We start from the raw sequence: 20,985 nt of genomic DNA, 5'->3' as shown, positions 1-20,985 counted from the left end.
TTGGTAGATGAGCACTGTTTGGATGTGACCAGGATTCACTAATGCTAATTACCCGTCTCAGAGCACCGGGCACTGAACAGTCTGCTATCCTTCTGGAAACTGAACTAAAAGTTGAGTTTATTAAGTTTGATTGTTGTCAGGTTTCCAATAATAGCGCTACGTAACTACAGATAAACAGGGGCGTAGCTACAATTAGGCAAACACAGGCAGTTGCCTGGGGCCTCAAGATTCCATGGGGCCTCCAAAGCATCTCTTAAAAACTGATTCATGAAGTTTTCTTCAATTGAAAGCATTTCTTTTTTCTGAATCTTACTTCACATGCTTCAAAATACATCAAAAGGCTTAATCTTTAATGATCGTTTTGGGTACTCCCCCTTCCTTCTTATTCAATGGGCTGTTCCATGTTACAACACATCTGAAAATTTGATTCAGGAAGAAAGTGGTAAAAAAAAAATCTTTCAACCAAGTTGGAAATAAAAACAATGCTGCTCTGAGATATATATATAAGACTTTTAGGATTTTAAGGACTTTATCTAGCCCAGGAAATAGGATAATTTTCTCAAAATCAAACTTTTTGAGTTGGTGATAAACATTATTGTACAAAATATCTTTTTTGGATACATAACTCACGGGACAGGGGGTCAAATAAAAATACATTAACTTTAAAATAATAGTACCAAAAAGTATGGTAACTGTAAATATCACCTCTTTCAGTAGATTTTTTCCTGTTTTATGTTGTGCTTGATATTTACATATTTTTTCTATAGTAAATTATTTTTTTCAATATTTACCTTTTGCAATGTTTTTAACTACATACTTTCTTGTTTGCTACTGTTACTCTGTGAATTCCCCACTGTGGGACAAATAAGCAGTCAATTGACCATAAAAGATTTCAAATCCAGGACAAAGTGGACTAAATTATGTATTCACTTTTTTCAAAATCAAACTAAAGTACAGAACTTGAGGAAATGCATTTAGTTGCGTTAAGTTACCATGTAGAAGATTAGCACTGTCTCATGCCTTGATTCTCGGAAAGAGACAGTGGACCCAGGGAAAGCCAGTCTAGCTCTGAGGAAGATGAGTTACAAGGACATGGAGGGCCCCATTGACTAGGTTTGCCTTGGGCCCCCAAACGACTAACTACGCCCCTGCAAATAAACACATGGTCACTTTGCATCCTGGGAAAAGTTGTCTCGAAAAAAGAAAAATAGAATTAAAAAGATCTGCCCCCTGTAAGGTAGGAGTGACAGAAGAAAAATCAAAAATCGATTTATTGGGATTTTTGTTTGACAATGTTTTTACACTGGATGGGAAAAAGTTATCATGTTTCTCCAGCAGAGGGTGAAATGTTTCTCTCTGACTCACGTGATGTGCATTTTATGGGAAAATATGGCTCCTGATGTAGTCTGTAGAACTTTTTCACATGGTCTGGTGTTAAAAAAGCAAACTAAAAATTGTAAATATTGAAGAATCACAATTATAATCCAATCGGCACTCCAAAAATTGTAATACAATTGAATTGCAAGAATAGAAAATCGTCCCAGCCCTACTGTTAGGGATGGGTACGGAATTATGTACTCTTGTAGGCATCAATCGTAATCCATCTGTAGTACCGAGTACCTATTCACGTAAAATCAAATGGTGCCATGTTTCAGCACTTAAACGCATCCTTGTGATTGTGAGGGAGTAGAAGAGTAGGTGATTTTCCATGCTGAAATAAGTATGTTAAATTGAAAAATTTTGACAATTTATTTAAAAGAAAAAAAAATATTACGACATAAACACGCACAAAAGTCACAAGAGTCACGTCCTTGCAACAATGGATGATAGTGCTCATGGGAAACACTACCGATTCTGGCCACAGGTGTCACTACAGTCAACACCAATCAGATAGTCCCCACAGTGTCTTTACGATCACTTTAAAGCTGGTGTTGCAGAATCCTGTTCAATAGTTGATGACTTATTCCCTCTCATTTAAGATGCCCGTGAGCCTCCTGGCAGCGCTGCCTTTTTATGAGAAGTTAAATTGCCCAACGTTCTAAAGAAAGCCGCCGCAGCATTATGACTCACTGGCTCTCCTGCAGTCTGTGTTGTTTGGAATTGAAAGATGTCATTCATTCACTTGACTGTGGTGGTAAACCAGGCTGCTGTTCTTTCATGCTGTCCTTGACTAATATAATGTTGAGAGGTTTTCTTTAGTTAGCTGCTGGTCACTCATTGTCCTGCAGATTCAGAAGGAGACTGCTGTAGGTCTTCAGATTACAGACATGATTTCTCAATAGTTGTAATCTACATGGGATTAAAGGATTATACAGTGTTTCTGCATGTTTTCGTGTGCACAAAGTTAACCTTCTAAATGAGATGACTCAATCCATATTTAACTACAATGAGGCCAAGTGAGTCAGCTGCTTTTGTTATATGAATATAAAGATTTCCACTTTATCTAGTCCCACCTGTCATGATGAATGTGCTATTTTTGTATCCTTCCAAATAATGGCTGTATGTTTTCTTATCATATCATTATATCATGCGTCCTTTGACAGAGTACAAATGATGTCATAAATTTTACACTATCAACTATCCAAAATGAACTAAACCAATAGCTATGTAAGTTGTAGCTTTGAAATTCAGCAGTGACCTCAGCGGCTCACAAATGATGCACCCCGGTGACTTTGTTAATTTTTCTATGTTATGCTTAAATTAGAATTTGTCTAACACGTTGACTCGTTACTGTCCGAGCAAAGTGAGGGCCTGTGTCCACAGACAACCTTTTTTTTTTTGCACTGGCAGCACCTGTGACCAAATTTTTAAGGCAAATCTCTGAAACAACTGGGAAGGAAATATGACCTAAAATCAGCAGCAGATGTAGAATTATTCCAGAAAAAAAAAAAAAAATCAGGTCTGGACAAGGTTGAAAAAACTTGTTTGGCTTAGCTGATCCCCCGCCATAATTGCCAGACAGAAAGGTACACTTAATACGTCTACTGGGCATGTAATACATCTAAATGTAAGAGCCTGATTTAAAACAATGACCTGAAATGTTTGGAAAAAACAAAGGACTAAAACTCAATATGTAATAAATGACCAAGAATGTAACAAGTTGTTGCGTTTGGGCAAAAGTTACATGTTGGGATCAGCATCTTGTCACATTTTGGGTTTTATTACATTTTTTAAAATTAGAGTTGAGGTCATTGTCACATATCAGGCTTTCAAATAAATTTGCGTATATTTCTTAAATATTTAGGAAAGCTGAACAATATTTAATATTCAAGTCAAACATTTGAAATTTAGAGACAAAAATTAGATATAACCTTTATAACTCAGATCCATGTTGACCGTTAAAGTCTTAAAGTGGTATACTCATTATAATTTTCACGACAGTAAATGTGACTGAGATAAAAAATATTTTTCTCAATGTAATTAAAAAAAGTGTCTTAAAAAAATTTCACCCCATGTTTTTGTGACATTTTGGAGCTTTAATTAAAGGAATATTGCATGTTTTTGTAGCAAACGCTGCTCATACTGCAGAGTTCCAGAAGTTGGACAAATGAGGGTGTTGTGAGCTTGGTGTGAAAAAAACAACTGGAGCTGAGGGTGTTTTTTGTGCTCAAAAAGTCTAACTGCATTGGTTTTGTTTAGAAAATAGGAACTGTTGGTGTAAAAACAGCTGTCAGTGGAAACAGGCCCTTACTCATCAGCCTCTGCACTCTGTAGCTACAGGTTTGGTTTTTGTGTTTCTAAGTAAATTACTGGTGATTTGTGTGTTCATGGTTTGCAAAAAGATTCAGATAATGACAGTTTGAGTAAAATTGTCATACCTGAGAGATGTGTGCAACAAGTGATGTGTGAGATGAGGAGGTGGAAATAGACGTTTCCTTGTTTTTGAAAACGTCACGAGCCAAACAGGTTGCAATGCGTGCAGAACCGTTTTGGTTGTTGGAGGCAGATATTGATCTCTGGGGTTGAATTTCTACCTGAAGCTTGAGGTCATTGTGTGTGTGCACGTACATATAGATTAGTGTGTCTGGGCAGCAGCCTCTGACTCAGTGTTGACTGGGTCCTGAAGTCACATGGCTACTTGTCAGCAGGCTAGAGGAGGAAACATAATCCTGAGGAGGGAGGCTGCTGCTATCAGTCGCTGCTTGTTGCTCTGAGAGGCACTCCACTCGACCAGAGGCTGGACCGCACACGCTCTGCCAACGCTCACGCTCCACATCTCTAACTCTTGTTTCTTTTCTCTCCCTCTTTCTGTTTGCTTTCCTCCTGCACTCTGACCAGACCCGGGTCTCTCTTCACAGCAGAGTTCAGAATTGCACTACGATGTCTGCGGCGGCTTCTCTGCTGTAAGCACACAAAGGTATGAGAAATTCAGACTTCTTTTTGCTTTTTGTTGTCTTTCATGTTTGTGTAATTCAGCGTTTTTAACGATTCATCCTCAAGAAGGAGATTTCAGCCAAGATCTTAGTTGAAATTCTAGTCATCTGAACAAGAGTATTGAATCAAATCTACATCAGAGCTGACCCAAACCATGATGATCTTCAACCAAAGCACAAGCTCCTGTCAACAAATCCTCCTCAGATCCACAGGTTGCATTGCAGAAAACTCCTCAGATCAGGAAAAACATCTCCCACAGTAATGAATCTTAAATTAGTGCCTTTAAAGGACATGTTTTGGGGAAGTGATGCCTCTCTAAAAGCTGACCACTCATAGTTTCTAAAAACAGGCCTGATTTCCCTCAAGGGTTCTTAAACCTCTCTTTTTGACCCACTTCTTGTTATCACACACAAGTTTTTCAGCACAAAAACAAGCAATAACAGTGTGATTGTGCAGAGCAGCGTTCAGTACGTAACAGCGTGTTATTGTGTTTGATTAAACATTAAGACCACTAAATTCTTGTCCTTTGCAGCTATCACAATCTGGAGAAATGTAAATGAATCAGATTTATTTACAGAAATCTGGCTCTTTAATGGATTTCTAAACCTCTCCTCTCCTCCCTGTCATTGTCATGCTTTTATTTCATAAGTACCGGTCAGTGCGATGGTTGAGGTCTGGACGTTGTGATCAAGCGTCTATTTCTGGAAAAGGAATTTTGATTTTGAGTTTGTGCATTTTATTGAACTGTTCTTTAATTATGAATCTGGAGACGAACGTGCAGACAGCGGCTGTAAAGTACAAGCCAATCTGGCGACTGAAGCCTGGCACTGGCCTGGGTGTTCAGGGAGATTACTGGGTTTGGACACATGTGGACCTCTGACACAAGTTTGAGGCCAGATCATAGCTTTCATGCTTTTTTTTATGTTTACGGGGGTCAAAGGTCATGTGAGAAGCCAGCAAGGATAAGTATTTGTTTTTAATTTCTCACAGTTTAACAAGTGTCTGCAGAAACAATGGTTATATTGAGTAAGTAGCTCAGGTATGGGAATGCTACCTTTGCGAACGTTAGCCACTTTTCAACATGTTCAACATCACCTGCAGATACTCATAAATTGTTCTGATTTTGACTGTTTTCTGAGTCTTATTTTACTCCCAGACAAGTCAGAACAATAAGTTGTTTGGTCATTTTGCAGGGCTTCTATTGCAAAGCCCCAACATTAATCTACATGAGTGAGCCCTTGGCCGAATCCACAACAGGGGCCATGAAACTCCCTGTTACCAGGCAGAAACCTCAATCAGATTCAGACTCATGGAGAACAGCAACATGCCTCCACTGTGTGGGACTAGAGAGAAAGAAAGGCAGAGAGAGACAGAAAAAGGATTAAGATTATAGAAAGAAATAGTTAAAATGTGTGCACTGTCAGTAATTGCATAAGAGACTCTAATTTACCCAAAAACACAAGAATGTATTTTCTGCTGACTCATCATTCCAGAAAGGGAACATCTGCAGTTCCTTACTCTGTTCAAGCTAACGTCTTATTTTTACTGCCTTGTCTCTTATGATCCTCATACTCCTCATAAAGGAAGAAGATGCTCAAGTTTTATTCGTCACATGCTCTTACAGATGGGGTGTGAAATGTGACAACAGTAGCACATGGCTATGTAATAAAACTCTTTATAAATAAAGTACAATGCAGGAATATAAAGCTCACTAAACAACAATGGAAAAAAGTTACTAACAGTGCAGTGTGCATCCAGATTACTTTGGTTTTTCTCTTCAGCACCGTTCACACTTGCACAAAAATCTGGAAAACTTCCCAAAATTATTCTGGTGAGCTGCAAGTGTGAAGGCAGAATTTTTCAAATCAGAGCCCTGGTGTCAATATTTTGCAGCCAGTTTTCTTTCTAGTTTTGCTAGTTGGTTGTAACTGTTACTGTAACATGAATTGAAAGCAATGGCAATCAGTCAGTTTGTGCTGTCAATTTCTGTTTTTTCATCACGAACAGGTGTAAACGTACCATAGGTATGAAGAATGCGTGATTACCATAGCCAAAAATATTCACAGTGATGCTATTTTTTGTAATATTTTAAGGAAACTTGGAGAAAAAAAACACTTATTCAACTATTTGTTGTTGGAATACTCTAAAAACAAGCACAGGGAGGTGCAAGAGAGTTTGTAACCAGTATTGTATGAAAAATGTAAAAGAAAGATTATGTAAGTAGATGATATGAGAAACATCTTCATTGTCTAACATCTGCCATCAATGAGTCAGATAAAACAGAATCATTAGTGGACATAGAGCTTGAGCGCATGTCTTCCAAATGTTAGCACATACCCTGTTTTTTTTTTTTTTTTTTTTAAATAGTTATGTTTTGACAAGTGGAAGCATTGTTTGATCGGACAACTGATGAGAGACAGGAAACATGGAGAGTGGAGTGGCAGAAGACATGCAGTCCACCACTGTGGCTGGTAGACAAACCAACGCTTAAACTGCTAGGTCAACGGCATGTCACAACCCATGCAAAATCCCACCGAAATTATAAGAAAAAATGTTGAGGAAACTTTTTAGGATGCAGGAAGAGTACCTTACTTTTTATTGGTTGTCTCTGAAACAGCTCTGGCTGCAGTGGTAGCCCATAGGCTGTATGATAAATGGACATGGTGTTTATGATGTCACCCGTCTGTTTCTGAAACCGAGCTTTGAAGCAAATTGTTGACGGGAGCCATATTGGTAAAGAGGCAGGGTTTGATCCTTTACACCAGGGGTGGCCAACCTGCAGGTCGTGAGCCGCAGGTGGCTCTTTGCCTTTCGGTATGCGGCTCTTCAATCCATTCATAAATATATATGTGTATATTGTTATGAGTAGTGGTGTGCCGATCAGTCTAAAATATTGATGTATTGATGCCAACGTTGGGATCAGTATTGATCAATACTTGGGTGATGAGATTTGTACTGAAGTTTCAGTTTCTCTTCTCTACATGTGCTCATAGCTTTCTAGACAGATAGATAGATAGATAGATAGATAGATAGATAGATAGATAGATAGATAGATAGATAGATAGATAGATAGATAGATAGATAGAACCTTGTCTCTTCTGTAGTAAAAACAGAAACTTGTCTTTGAAACAGCTCCAAATACAAATTTAAACACACTTACAATAACAATAAATCTCTTGATAAAATCGCTTTGAAAATTGTAAATGTATTGATTTTCATTGTATGTTGTTTCGTTTATGTGTGAGAGGAAGTGTGTATGTAAGACGCGTGTGATGTGGTTCTTCGTAGTACCACGGTAATTTTTGGGGCTCTTGGTCTCTGACTGGTTGGCCACCCCTGCTTTACACTAACAGCTATAGGATGTCAGCCTGTCAGTCAGCTGAGCTGTGCCTCTGACTGGATTAACATGTCATTTTAATATCTTCTGAACTCAACTGTTAGTAAAAAAAAAAAAAAAAACACCATTCATTGTGATCAGCTGTTCAGACAGGAGACAGTTTTTTGTACCAGGCTGTAAATGTGTTTATTTCTGCTGTGAAAACAGCTCCTTTTGGCTTGGTGTGTGTGATGTTTCTGATGCTTGTGGAGCCAACCTCATAAACCAGTACATACCCCTTACAATGATCCAGCTTATTATTGAGCGTAGACTTATTTTAAGCACAATGTGCATTTTTGATTATCTTAAAAAGATGGTTGTGGTAAATCTGCTATATTGCAAACACTTGTTGCTTAATACATTATTATCTGCAACCAAATGATGCTCGCTGTATAGAATTGCTTTATATCACCCAGTGGCTAATTTCAGAATAGAATAGAATCGAACTTTATTGTCATTGTAACAAGTAAAATTAAATTGAAGTCACAGCAGCAATCAAGAAAACAAAAGCAAGAACGTTTATAGAAAGTGCAAAAAGGTCCACAAGAAAATAGATGACGACAGCTTGTCCATCATTGTCCAGTTTAGCCAGCCTCCACCTCCACAGGGTCCAGGACTGAGCTTCTTCAGCAGTCTGTTCAGTCTCTGTCTCCTGGATCCTGTCTGCTCACAGCAGGTGAAGCTCTTCCAATGTGGCGTTGGTGTCTGATGCTAGCTCTGTTAGCCATGTCCGCGAATAGCATGATGCTCTTCTGCCCTCCGCTATTCCGTCTGTTGCTGGATTAGCACAGCTAGCTCGTCCATCTTATTGGAGATAGATCTTATGTTCCCAATAACGATGGACGGAAGGACAGGTCCATGTCGTCACTTCTTAGCTCACACCTGAGAACCAGCACGTCGTCCTCACCTCCTTCTCCTCACCTTGTGGGAAAACATCAGGCCTTGCACCAGTTAGCATTGAGATGCTACAGGCTGCTAACAGCTGATTTGACATGTAAACAATGCAGCCATGGTTACATGTAGGATCTTCAGACAAACACAGGAGAAAAAGTAGTAAAAATATCATTGAAGACACAAAAAGTTTGGTGTCCATGACCAACAATGAACCAGACAAAGTAATGACCCACTCCAAATACAACAATGACGAAAAAGAGATGAAAAATTACATGAAACGGATAAGAAGAGAGAGCTGCTGCAAAAGGCAGCCATAGCCAACAGGGCGGCGCCTAGCAGACAACATAAGTTATAAGTCTTTAACTTTATATCAGAGATAAACATGCCTCAGAAGACTCAGATCCTCTATCATACAATATTTGTAAGAACAACTTGACATTTCTGTGTTTGTACAGCATACCAAAAAGACTTTGTCAGATACGTCTGAGCTCTGTGGAAGAGCTGAGTCACCATCATATCCACATCACAGAGCTTCACGATGACAGAGAAATGTTCTGCAGCTGTCACCTTCCTTTAATGTAATCACACAAATGTGAACATTGTGGTGAAGTTTAAATGACGTCAGACTAATTTCGGAGGCTCTGAAGCAGTTGGCCTCGAGATAAGATCACTTCTTTAGTCTCTCCTGTCTCTGTAGCAGGGACACATGATGATGACAGTCGCAGCCTGTCATGCTGTGAAAGTCGTTCTAACTGATAAGATTAATCCAGATTAGCTTTGGTATAACGGTGCAGTCCCTTAACCTCAGTGACAGGTCTGATTTATTTACTTCAGAGAGAATATCAGCTCCTCCTTTGCAGTCTGAAGCCTTTGCCTTCTTCCTGTTTTCATTCCTACTTCCCTTCACAAAGACAGCCTTCCCGAAGCCTTTCATGCACATTTTAAGACTCTGACTAACTCCTGTGTGGAAAAACTTAGGAGTGTCGAAAATTTCCACTTCAGCTTCTCCTAGGAGGAACGGTTTGCGAGTCACTAGACTTCCTGGTGTCCGTGGGGAGAAGTGATGGAGTTATTCCAGGAGAAACAGAGAGCATCTTGTCCTGAGTGTCTCGAGCTTCCTCCTGCACCGTCAGCGCTCAGCCTTGTCCTTTTTGTCCTTTTGGTCGTTACATAAGGGACTGCAAAGTCTTTTTATACAACACTTTGAGCGACTGAGCCAGACAGAAAGCTCTCAGGTAGTCAGGGATTTTTTAAAACAAAAAAATGACATTAAGGAGTTATTCCTCTCTTTTTCTGTTGACTATTGTTATCAGTATCATTACAAACGTGCCCTGAGGAAGGTTCCCATGCTTTCCCCTCGGTATCCCAGGGTTCAGTAACTTTATCCCTGTGTAGCCGGCCCTGCCTTCTCCACAGTAGGGGGAGTCTAGGTTTACTGAGAAAGTAATCTTCAAAAACATGCAAGCTGATTTCAATTGACTCCTTTATCGCCATTACCGCACAGATTGCTGCGTGTCACTCTCAGGCGAAGGAAAGCTGTTCTCGTGAACAGAACAGCTGCTTGGATGTAATTTAGATTTGGCGAAGTGATTTCCATCGCGGCAGAACAAACAAGGAGCAACGCCAGAATGTTTTTGTAGCCAAATCCGCATCTCAGTTTCAGCTCTTCTTGGCACGTGATGTCTTTGTTCAACCCACATTCAAACACAACGTCCCCTTGTTCAGCTCCTTAATTATGCTGCATTACATTTAATCTCCTGTCATTGATTGTGTTCGGTGAAAGATGCTGTAACTGTACCTCGTAGAAATCTCGTGCTGTCAACAAGGCCATTGATATGATTGTGCTCGGCCATCAGGGAGGATTATCGTTTCTTTGATAGCTGCTGTCAGAGAGCCAGGGTGGCTTTGGCAGGACGAGATTTCAAACTGTGACACAGAAAAGTGAAGAAAAAGAGCCATTCTTTGCTTTTAGACAGGAGGAAAAACAACTGCTCTGTTGTAAAGCAGCTTGTAAGACAAGTTGACATGGATTTCAGGAAAGTTTAAGCTAACAAGGATTACTGGGGTTTATTTAACAGCTGTGAAACTTGGGGTGCTGGTTTAGCTCATTTGGTGAAGCAGGAGGTCACAGGATCAGCACAGTCCCGGCAATATCTCATCCTCTTCCTTTCTGTATTTCCTGTTTCCATCCACTTGAACCACCATATTAGCCAAAAAAGCCTTAAAATTGACAGAGGCATCTTGTCAGCTGAGCTATACCACTCTAAAGGATCTTTCTAATGCATGCAACTGTGCAATAGTTTGCACAACCTAAATAAAAATCTATAAACAAAGATTTTCTTTATTTGATCATTTGCTTCTGCCAGCAATCAATACCATGATGAATTGTAATCAAATTCAAGTGTTATGTCATTTTTTTTTTATTTAACTTTTTTTTTTGAAAATTTGAAATTCAGGACATTTCATAATTGTCTGATTTTTTTTGCATATTTCTTAAATTTCATTTTGTGTAGTAATGAAATATAAAATTATTATTTTTTTTAAGTTTTGAATTTTTTTTCAAAATTTAAACTGAAATGTTTACAATTTTTTAAGATTTCTTTTTTTTAAAATTGGTGGCAAATACATCTAATTTTTGTAATTTTTTTACAACTTTTCTATACCTTGAATTTTATAGTTTTGAATTCTTTGCAGTTTTTTTATATTTTCATTTTTTTTTATTAAAATTGCATTTATTTTAAAAAAAAATTGCAAATTTTTTGAGACTCAATTTTTTTTTTTGCAATTTTTTGTAATTTAATTTTTTGTAAAATCTTTGCATATTCATTAAAAACAAAAACTTAAGCATTACATGTACAGTTTAACACATTCAGAAAACTTTTTTGTTTAGATTCATTGAGTAATTACGTCCTAGATTTTAACTGCATTTAGTATTTTATACACTTTAAAGTCCTTATTGTGGCGTTAAGTAGATTTTGCGGCTCCAGAATGACTTAAATCAACGTGAGCTGAGGCAAAATGGCTCTTATTAAAGAAAAGGTTGCAGACCCTTGTGCTAGAAGCACCAGTAACCTCAATTTAAAGATGCTTCTGGCCAGCAAGGTTACAAAAGTTTTCCCATGGGACATTTGCTTTGAATTTGCTTTTATTCAAAGTCAACTTCAAAATAAAATGTAAAAACAATTGATGAGAAACAAGTTACAGCATTGGTGGCAGATTTGGACATGGAAATTTCTCTCAGGAATATCATGAAAGCCATTGTTGTTGACAAAGCTGTTTTCAGAAGTTTGGCCCCTTCTTGATTCTGATTGGCCGGTGATCAAGAAGTGACATTGATGAGCATGGCTGATGTACTGTAAATTGAAATGAGAGCATGCTGATAAAAATAATCAGCTGCCACCAAGCAACAACCTCCAACCGTAAGAAATGAAGACATTGCGAAGTGTAAAACTGCAGTTCCTTGGGTGACCACTTGAGGCTGACTGGAAACTGGAAACCACATACACACCACATGAAAAAGATGATTTTTACAGCATTGATAAATATCTTTACAACCTGACTCTAAAAAACGCCCTGGGTCCAAATACTTCACCGAAAATAACTCAGTGGTGGAGCACAGTGATAAAAATCAGTTGACACTGAGGACGTTTACGCGCTGACGATACTTAAAACTGAACAAAACTATATTTGGGGCTTTCTTGCCTCTAGCAAAGAGTAGAATGTAGCAGTAAACAACCTTTGATTTAACCACACACACAAGCTAACACCAATGGATGAGCGGCAGTTACCTGGCTAATGTCGACCTATTGCTTTTATATCCGTAATCAAGATTTGATGTCGGCAAATATAAACACTTGCTTTGACTAAACATCAGATAAAACAGACAATAATCAAAGTGACTACATTATCATTGTTTGATGGTTTTCCAAACACAATGCTACATCTCCTGTGGTTACGTCTCTGTTAACAGTCTTTGCTCGACTGGTTGTGGTCAAACTGTTTTCTCGTAGCGTGACGACTTGAGGAGGTTTTCTGAGGCTCGTGCTGCCCTTTATCAAAGGGTCCACTGCACAGTAGCATTGTTATCAGGCTCTTATCAGCCTCTAATGGTTAATGACCTTCAGTTGTAGAGTGCTCAAAATCAAGAAGCATAGAAATTAAAAGATACAGAGTCAGTGTTTGTAAAAAAAAAATGTCAGTTTGTACTCCATGGTGGAGGTGTTATGTAATTTAGTGTGTCCACTTAACCATAAAAGCGACACTCAGTTCAGGTTGTATGTTTTTCTCTTTAGTGCTTTAAAGGTCCATAGGTACTTGAGCGACTCCCAGGATATCCTTTATTACTCCTGAGTTAGACCACACGTCACAGGCCCGACAACATTTGGGCAGTGAAGCGTGCTCTAATAGCATTGAGACTCCTCCGCTCTCATTTTTGCAATTTTGAAACATAAAGTAATTCTTGCAATTCAGCATTTCTTACCACTATCTTACATCCTACTAAGGCAAAATGATAGACTCACACCATTGATCACACTCAAAGCAGCAGGGTGCTTTTCTTATGTTACATATCTCCCGCTTTATGTGATCTAACCACAAAATCTCTGACTCTGCCTCCAGGTTATGCTGCCCAAAAGCTGTCTGAGTCCCAGTGAGAAAGAGAAGGGCTAAAGCCACACCAATCCAACCCAGCTTTCCAGTCAGCTCTCCAGCAGCGACTTCACTGTGGAGCCATGAGCAACCCCGGCGCTCCAAACAAGATTACAGATGCTGTGGCATCGGTTATTCACAGCGTGAGTACACGGGAGAATGTACACAACAGTCAGGTCAGATTCGGCCACATGATAAAGCACATGAGGAGGAGGTCGTGACCCTGTTGACAGACCAGGCTCTTCGCTCCTAGAGACTCTGGTTATTCAGCTCTGAAGTTTCACATTCTGGCTGCAAATTTATGCTGCATCAGCTTCCTCGCTCCTCTCTGGCATCAGACGTTATGGCTTTTGGACAGAGCTGTGTGTGTGTTCAGATCTAGTCACAACTCTCACTATGAAAATAAAACGTCCAGAAATATTTTAAACTTGCATCTAGAGCCGCTGCTGCTGAACCTCCCTTGTCATTAGAGTACTGAAGAATGTCTGCAGCTCCATGAACCAAACAGTTTCCTTCCTCTTTTCTTTAATTTAACGTTTCACCACCAGCATTGGAAATAATACTGGCTCGTAATGAAAAATGTAATTGTACGGCTGCCGGTGGGGTCAATGTGATGAGCATGGTGCCCAGAGGGCAGCTGGTCTGCAGCCAAAGAAAGCAGCATTCCTTAACTTAAGAAGCTCTGAACAAGTTCATCTCAGGGTGATTAGGATGCTGCAGCTGAAAATATGACAAGCTTAAAGGAAAAACAGCCTCATATTGTTGGATGTTGTTGGTTTGTCACGGCTGGTGAACTCCAGGAGTTATGTCAAATTGGATACCAGAAAAATTTCAACTTGGGTCCTGTTTACATGACAACATTTCATTCAAAAAACGTTAAAACACATAAAAAAAAAAACTGCATTTACACAGAAATGCTGAGGGACTGAAAGTAAGCATGCCAGGCCTGTAGTTGGCGCTATAACTATCTTGTCCAGATGCAGCTTTTGGGAGATCTCCACCTAAGTTGAGTTGAGCCGATCATCTGATGTATTGGGGAATAATAAGTGCAGAAGTGGAGCAACAGATGCACATTTGGTTGAAAGACAGTCAGCAGATTCAGTAGATTAAGCAACACAAGCACACCATGGTAGTCCGCAACAATCATAACAGCGGTTTTTGTTGTATTTGCTTGCACGAAGTGGGGTGTGACGTCAGCATTTCCACTGAAAACGCCAGCTTACTGTTTACATGATGACGGTGGCGGCAATGTTCAGGAAGATTCCACTCTGGAGGCTGTTTTCAAAAGTTTGCATTTTAGGTTGGCCAAAACGCCGTTTCCATGTAAACCCTAGGCTGAAATGCAACAAAACTTTTGTCTTCGTGTAATTGACACCAACCTTACCAATCATTTACTGTTTTACTTGATTTACTCAGTTAGGGACAAAAACTGTATATTAGATGTGAGAAATATCAATAGAGTAATATATCGTGGTACTTCGACCTCTGATGAAAAATCGATACTTCAACTCTTGATAGCATTTTTTTGTAAAAGTAAAAATGAATGGTTTTGCCAAACTGGAAGTAAAATTCAACATCCACACCCCAACTGCAGTAGATGGCGCCAAAGAGTTACTCTGCTATATGCTACCCATAATAAATATAATCTCAAGGTATGTTAGATTTTATTCCTAAAATTCATAGTACGGGTTTTTTGTTGTACTGAAAAAAAAAAACAGTACGCTGTAGACATCATGTCTCCTCTCTATTTTTTGGTCATTTGGTCATTCAATTCATTTTTACAGTGTTGTACACTGCTAAAATCATATTTATTTTGACTTTTTTTGTGATTTTTTTTATGGGAAACATTTGTTACACCCATAGACTGTATATAGAGTGGACAGCATGGCTCCCCAATTTATCATTGTACGGTTTTGTAGCCAAAATACCGCCGTCTCAGGCGCCACCATTGTAGCAGTCTGGAGCCAGAGTCTGCACAGTAGAGACGATGAGGGATGCTGGGAGAATCTGAGTGGAGCTTGGTGAAAAAAAAAAATATTTTTTTTTTTCTTTTGAGAGTCTAATCACTTCCTGGCTCTCCCTCCCGACATATTTTACAATCCCCGAAAAAAAATACACGAGAACAGCAGCTGTCAATCATCGTTAAACGTTACATAAAGCCTCGTTTTTAACCTCGTATAACTAATGAAAACGAAACTTTTCAGAAAAAAAAGGACTTGAATACAAGACAGCCAAATAATATCTTCAAATCACCACACCATCGGACGTGAGAAACATTTCTACAAAGTCAAATAATTTTTTAAAGTTTGAACACAGCCCATCTGGAATGGCTGGAGAGCTGGATTTTTTTAACCTTTATGCAGCCAGCCAACAGGGGGAGCAGTGTTTGCGGAGACCTCACTTCGAGCCGAGCAAGCAGACGACCATATTTTCTACAGTCTATGGTTACACCAGTTGACATTTATCAGTCCACCAGTTGACCATGTCTTTCATCCGATAATTTTTTTAACGTCACAGTAGTTTAAGGTACAACCTTAAGTTAAGTGTTTATAACGCTAATACTTTTGACTAAACTTGTCCTTCCAATTTTAAGTGCTATTGCGCTATTTACAAAAACATCATCTCGGGTTTTTTTTTTAGTTAACTGTGTAGAGTAACCCAGTATATCACAATATTGTGATATCATGATACGTTGCGATACTATTGTATCGTGACCCACAGGGCCGTAACACAACAACGGTTTAAGGGTGAAACGCAAAAGTTTTGTTGCGTTTTGGCATCGAGTTTACACAGAAACTGCTTTTCAGCCGACCTAAAATGCAAACTTCAGAATGGGATTTTTCTGGAACGCTGTTGACACGGTTGACGTATAAACAGCCATGGGAAACGCTGAAGTCATGCTGTTTAACAGCATACTCAAAGCAGCAGAAATACCAATTTCTCTTCATAATAATCTATACTCAACAAAGTCTGAAATCTAACCAAGTGTTTGTCTTGTTTTAGTAAGATTTGTCAAATCAGACTGAAGCGGGGCCTCATGATCCTTCTGACTTTTGGGGTTTTAAGCAGGAGGTGTCAGAAAAGTAAGATGTATGAGCTACATCTACCTGAGAAGGTGACAGATTTCAGACAGATTTCACCATCTCATGGTTTTATTCATGACTGAGAATTCACACTTTGCTACTTTTGCCCACAGTCCAGTTCATTCCTCACTGCAAACACTTAAAGGAAACTCTTACTTTTGCTTAGCTGTGCAGTTTTTTTTGTCAATGTGTGTTCAGCTGCTTCCCTTTCCAGTGTTGCAAAATTTTGCGACCAAAGTGTAACATCTGCCTAGGTTATACTCGCCGGACATAAACAACACAAGTGCTGTCGAAGCTTGAAATGTAAGCCTTACAGTTCGGGCTGAGAATGTGGAGTATTTAAGAGGGGGAATCTGTGACTGCTGGAGGCACAGAGGCAGTGGATTTAACCCCCCTCATTTTTTATTTTTAGCATTTGGGTGACTCAGTTTGTATTTTTATCCCTCTGTTTTTTGTTTTTCACGACAGCATCAGGAACAGAGTTACTTTTATTGGTTTCAGCTGTGTTTCTGCAGGTTAAACAGAATAATTTTTTACAAGCTTTGCATTGATTGGTCCTAACTAGTACACTAAAATTGTGTCAAATGATATAGAAAAAACATTCAAAGCACTTTTAATCCAATGCGTAAGACTTTATAGTGCCTTATAGCCACTAAAACAGTCACCTACAATTAAAATTACTCAAGTTGTGGACTACAGCCGATTCTGCTTTAATGTATTTGGCCAGCCGGTAGTCTGGTGACCAAGACACAAACTGCAGATAACATTGTTTGCTGTATGACTGTGTCCTTGCTGTTATTGGTCGTCCTCTTGGCTCCAACTCTTTCTGGGTTAATTATTATCTCTTTAACAATGTGTGTTTGTGTACGTGTGCATATGTGTGTGTGTGTATGTGTTCACAGAGATAATCCTCTCAGGATTTTTAGGGTCTAACATTGTGAAACTGAGTAATGTCATAGAGATCTGCCTCGGTCACGTGATGAGATCAAGCTGAAATGAGACACAGATTGTCTTCCCTAGAAGTGACAGCGCTTGTTTCTTTTACTTTCAACATTGGACGAGTGAAATCTACTATCTTAATGAATTTCTAAACTGCAGCAGTGAACTGGCGTCTGTCTCAATGGACTTTATTGACTTTCTAATCTCATTAAAGGTGAGTTTATTTCACTGTGAAGACTTGAGGTAACGTGTCTGAAACGTGGTGTGCTCCCGCTCTCTATTTGTGATGTTTAGTCTTGTTCTTATCATTTCCCGCCGGACATTAAACATTGTGTCTATAGGGCAAATAGAGATTTAAGCACGGTGGTACCCTCACTTAGTTGAAGGTAAATTTAACCTCAAAATGAACTCAGCAGCTGGTTAATGTTCACCGGTGCTTATTTGTTGCGCTTTCACTTAGTCAACAGCTCATTGACTTTTCTCAGCCATTAGAAATCCAGGGTAATAATTACTACCTTATGTTAACTTAATGTGTCACCAGGTACAGATATTCACCACTTTGGTATCTGATGGATGGTGAAACATTTCTTGACTGCTGAAGTCAAAAACAACCGCTCCATCTGTTAAACGAAAACTATCCAGACCACTGGTTTTATGTTGTTAATGTTCCCATAAAGGAACTATAAAACACTTTAGAGAGTACTTCCAGTCATTTTCTTCCACCTCTCTAATAATAGTAATGTAAACACAAGGCTCAAGCCAGTAGACCTTTAGCCTAACCTAGCATACAAGCTAGTAAGGAGTGGACGCATGGCTCAAAGATTCTGGTGGGAAGATCTTGTTTGCTTTGTACTGGGCCAAGCTAATAGTTAACCTCTTTGGTGATCTAAACTGGCTTTACTGTAATATTAATTTACTTTCCTGTAAATAAGAATTTTCAAAAAAAGTAATATCTAAAAAAAATGTTGAAATATTCCTTTTATAAAAACTGTTAGCTTGCTGGAAAGAGGAGGATATTTTTTTCTAGATATGTTTTGAGAAATACCTTTTAGAAGATTTATTAGCTTTATATAAAGTCAAGCTAACCCTTTTCCTTGTGATTCCAGGCTGTGTGATAAGCTAGTTTGCTGCCATTGGTCACATAAAAGCAGCCATTGCATCTATTCCTCTCTGGGAATATGAACACAAGCATTTTGTAAATATTGAAACATTCCTCTAGAAAGATGCCACCGTTAGCTTCGCCTAGCACAATGTCTGGGAAGGAATGGACACATTTTTAAGAAACATATTCAAAGATACTGATTTGAAGATATTGTTAGCTTTCAACACAGTTAAACCAGCCGTTTCCCCTTACTTACCTATGCTAGTCTGCTGCTAGCTGTAGCTCTGTGTTAACATAAAAATGTTAGCAACTACTGCATCCAGCTATCTGCAAAATTTAGAATCAGTATCTTGCAAATGATAAAATATTCCTACGGAAAGGTGCCATGACTAGCTTTGCCTTGCATGTAAGCTGTAAAAAGTAGGGGAACCATTTTAAAATGTGTTTTAAAACGTATTTTCAAAATACCAGTGTTCCTAGCTGTTTCCAGTTTCTACAATGCCAATCGCCTGCTACTTTTTCCTCTTATTAACTTTAACTACTAGAAAGACGCCACAGTTATTTCAGCCAAGCACATTAGCTGTAATTAGCCTCCGGTATAGCTAACCCAGCTTTTCCCTCTTCAAAGAAACAGACTATTTCCTGAACAAAAGCTATGGCTTGGAAATTTTGTTTTACTAATACATACCAATTTATTATGGACGACTAAAGGTGCAAGAGAATCCAATTAAAAACATTTTTTGGAATCGTCTTGCTTTTTTGTCTTCTCCAAAGAGGTTTCAAAACATGGACATTGTCTTAGTGACAACACCATTGGTCTCTGGAGAGGCATTTTGAAGCACAAACATGATCATTGGCATATTCAAATTGTTTACTCAAACCTACTTTGAGCCCGTCTGAAAATCAAGCTAGCTGCTTGCCTAGCTGCCTTGCAAACAGCCACAACGCACCAAAAACATTTGAAATCAAAATTCACTTTTAAAGTCTATTGTAAATAATGAGCTATAGCAGGGGTGGCCAACCTGTGGCTCGCGAGCCACATGCGGCTCTTTGATCCATTCATTATTGTTATGAGTAGTGGTGTGCCAATCAATCTAAAATATTGCTATATTGATGCCAAAGTTTTGATCAGTTTTGATCAATGATTGGGTGATGAGATTGATACTTAAGTTTCAGTTTCTCTTCTCTTTGGCTCATGTGCTCATAGCTAACTAGATTGACAGATGGATGGAACTTTGTCTTTTCTGCAGTAAAAACAGAAATTTGTCTTTGACATGGCTCCAAGTTGATTTTTGTTCATGTGTGAGAGGAAGTGCGTGTGTGATGTGGCTTTTTGTATTAATAATTTAAGTATTAGTAATTTTTGTGGCTCTTGGTCTCTGACTGGTTGGCCACCCCTGAGCTATAGAGACCAAAGCATTTTTTAATATTTTTACGAGGTTGTAAACTTGTTTGATTCTACATTAATAAGACTTTTCGTAAGGGCTCTAATGATGTATCATTAACTTTTGGAGCCAGCCTCCAGTGGACACTTGAAGAACTACAGTTTTGTTTTGCTTTTTCCCACTTTTGACACTGGTTTCAATTGATTGCCACATGGTCCCATGGTGGTTTGAAGCTCCATTTAGCGGTTTGGCTTCAAAGTTTGGAACTACCTTGAGAGATCACAGCATGTACCAAAACTAAATGTCATCACTTCGCATTGCAATCGGGAGCTTTGAGATTAATGTGCATATCAGCCACTGTCACTGAGACATTCGCTGTCTGGAAGTGAGCCACCATATCTGAGAAGGCAGCATTAATGCGGTACAGTTCACACCTCCTACCTATCATGTTTTATGACACTTTGAACCTGACACACTTCCTGTGAAGTCAACTCAGATTCCCTCTCGCTTAACCGCCTCCGAGTTTATCAGTAGATGTTGAACTTAGATAAAATTAAGAAGTAAAAAACATATAGAGTTCTTCTGTCTGGCTACTGGAAACACTGCTTGGAGTGAACAGATGTATTTCCTGGTCCTTGAATGGAGGATTTCTTGATAATTTCCTCTGAAAGTATGTCAACTTTTTTACATCATGCAGCAAGAAAAAGGCACTTTAATTTGTGATGTAACAGGAAAGTGGGGAAATCATGCTTGCACATGACAACATTTACAGTTTTCATGATAAAAAACTTGGTTACAATCAGGGGCAGACCAAAGAGGTAAAATATGAGCCTGAAATATGATTGGCCAATTACTTCAGAGACTGGTCTAGAGGTAAAATCAACTTTTAGGCAGCAACAGACTATTAATAGCTTTCTTTGCAAGCCAATACATCACATTTATTTCAGTCAAGTAAGTCATTTTCACTTTTTAGATTTGAAGAATTCAGATAAGGTGTTATTTTCCTGTCTATCTTGTGAATCAGTCACTTCGGGCTTCTGCAGATTGTTCCAAACTCAGAGCATACAGTTTATAAACTCTGAGCGTATTGTACGCTCAGATCGCCTTGCAGACTCGTGTAATGATACACAGGAATGCAGTGACTCATCAGCCACCGGTACGACATGATCACAGCAACATCCACAG

At 38.9% G+C, this 20,985-nt stretch overlaps 1 protein-coding gene across 5 annotated transcripts in view; it reads left to right on the top strand.

Annotated features, from left to right (window-relative positions):
• slc4a2b (solute carrier family 4 member 2b) overlaps window positions 1-20,985 on the top strand; it is a 58,723-nt gene that overhangs the window by 8,185 nt on the left and 29,553 nt on the right. For all 5 annotated transcript variants that reach the window (XM_074692991.1, XM_074692986.1, XM_074692990.1 and 2 more), the window contains exons 2-3: window positions 4,279-4,357; window positions 13,262-13,434. In XM_074692991.1, the coding sequence (XP_074549092.1) occupies window positions 13,375-13,434 (60 nt within the window). In that variant the 5' untranslated portion in view covers window positions 4,279-4,357; window positions 13,262-13,374. The remainder of the gene's footprint in view (window positions 1-4,278; window positions 4,358-13,261; window positions 13,435-20,985) is intronic.

The sequence above is a fragment of the Halichoeres trimaculatus genome, unplaced genomic scaffold (genome assembly GCF_033239565.1).
Source record: "Halichoeres trimaculatus isolate MK-OKI-2021-1 unplaced genomic scaffold, fHalTri1.1 fHalTri1_scaffold_18, whole genome shotgun sequence".
NCBI lineage: Eukaryota > Metazoa > Chordata > Actinopteri > Labriformes > Labridae > Halichoeres > Halichoeres trimaculatus.
This window is presented reverse-complemented; position numbering and strand designations above follow the sequence as displayed.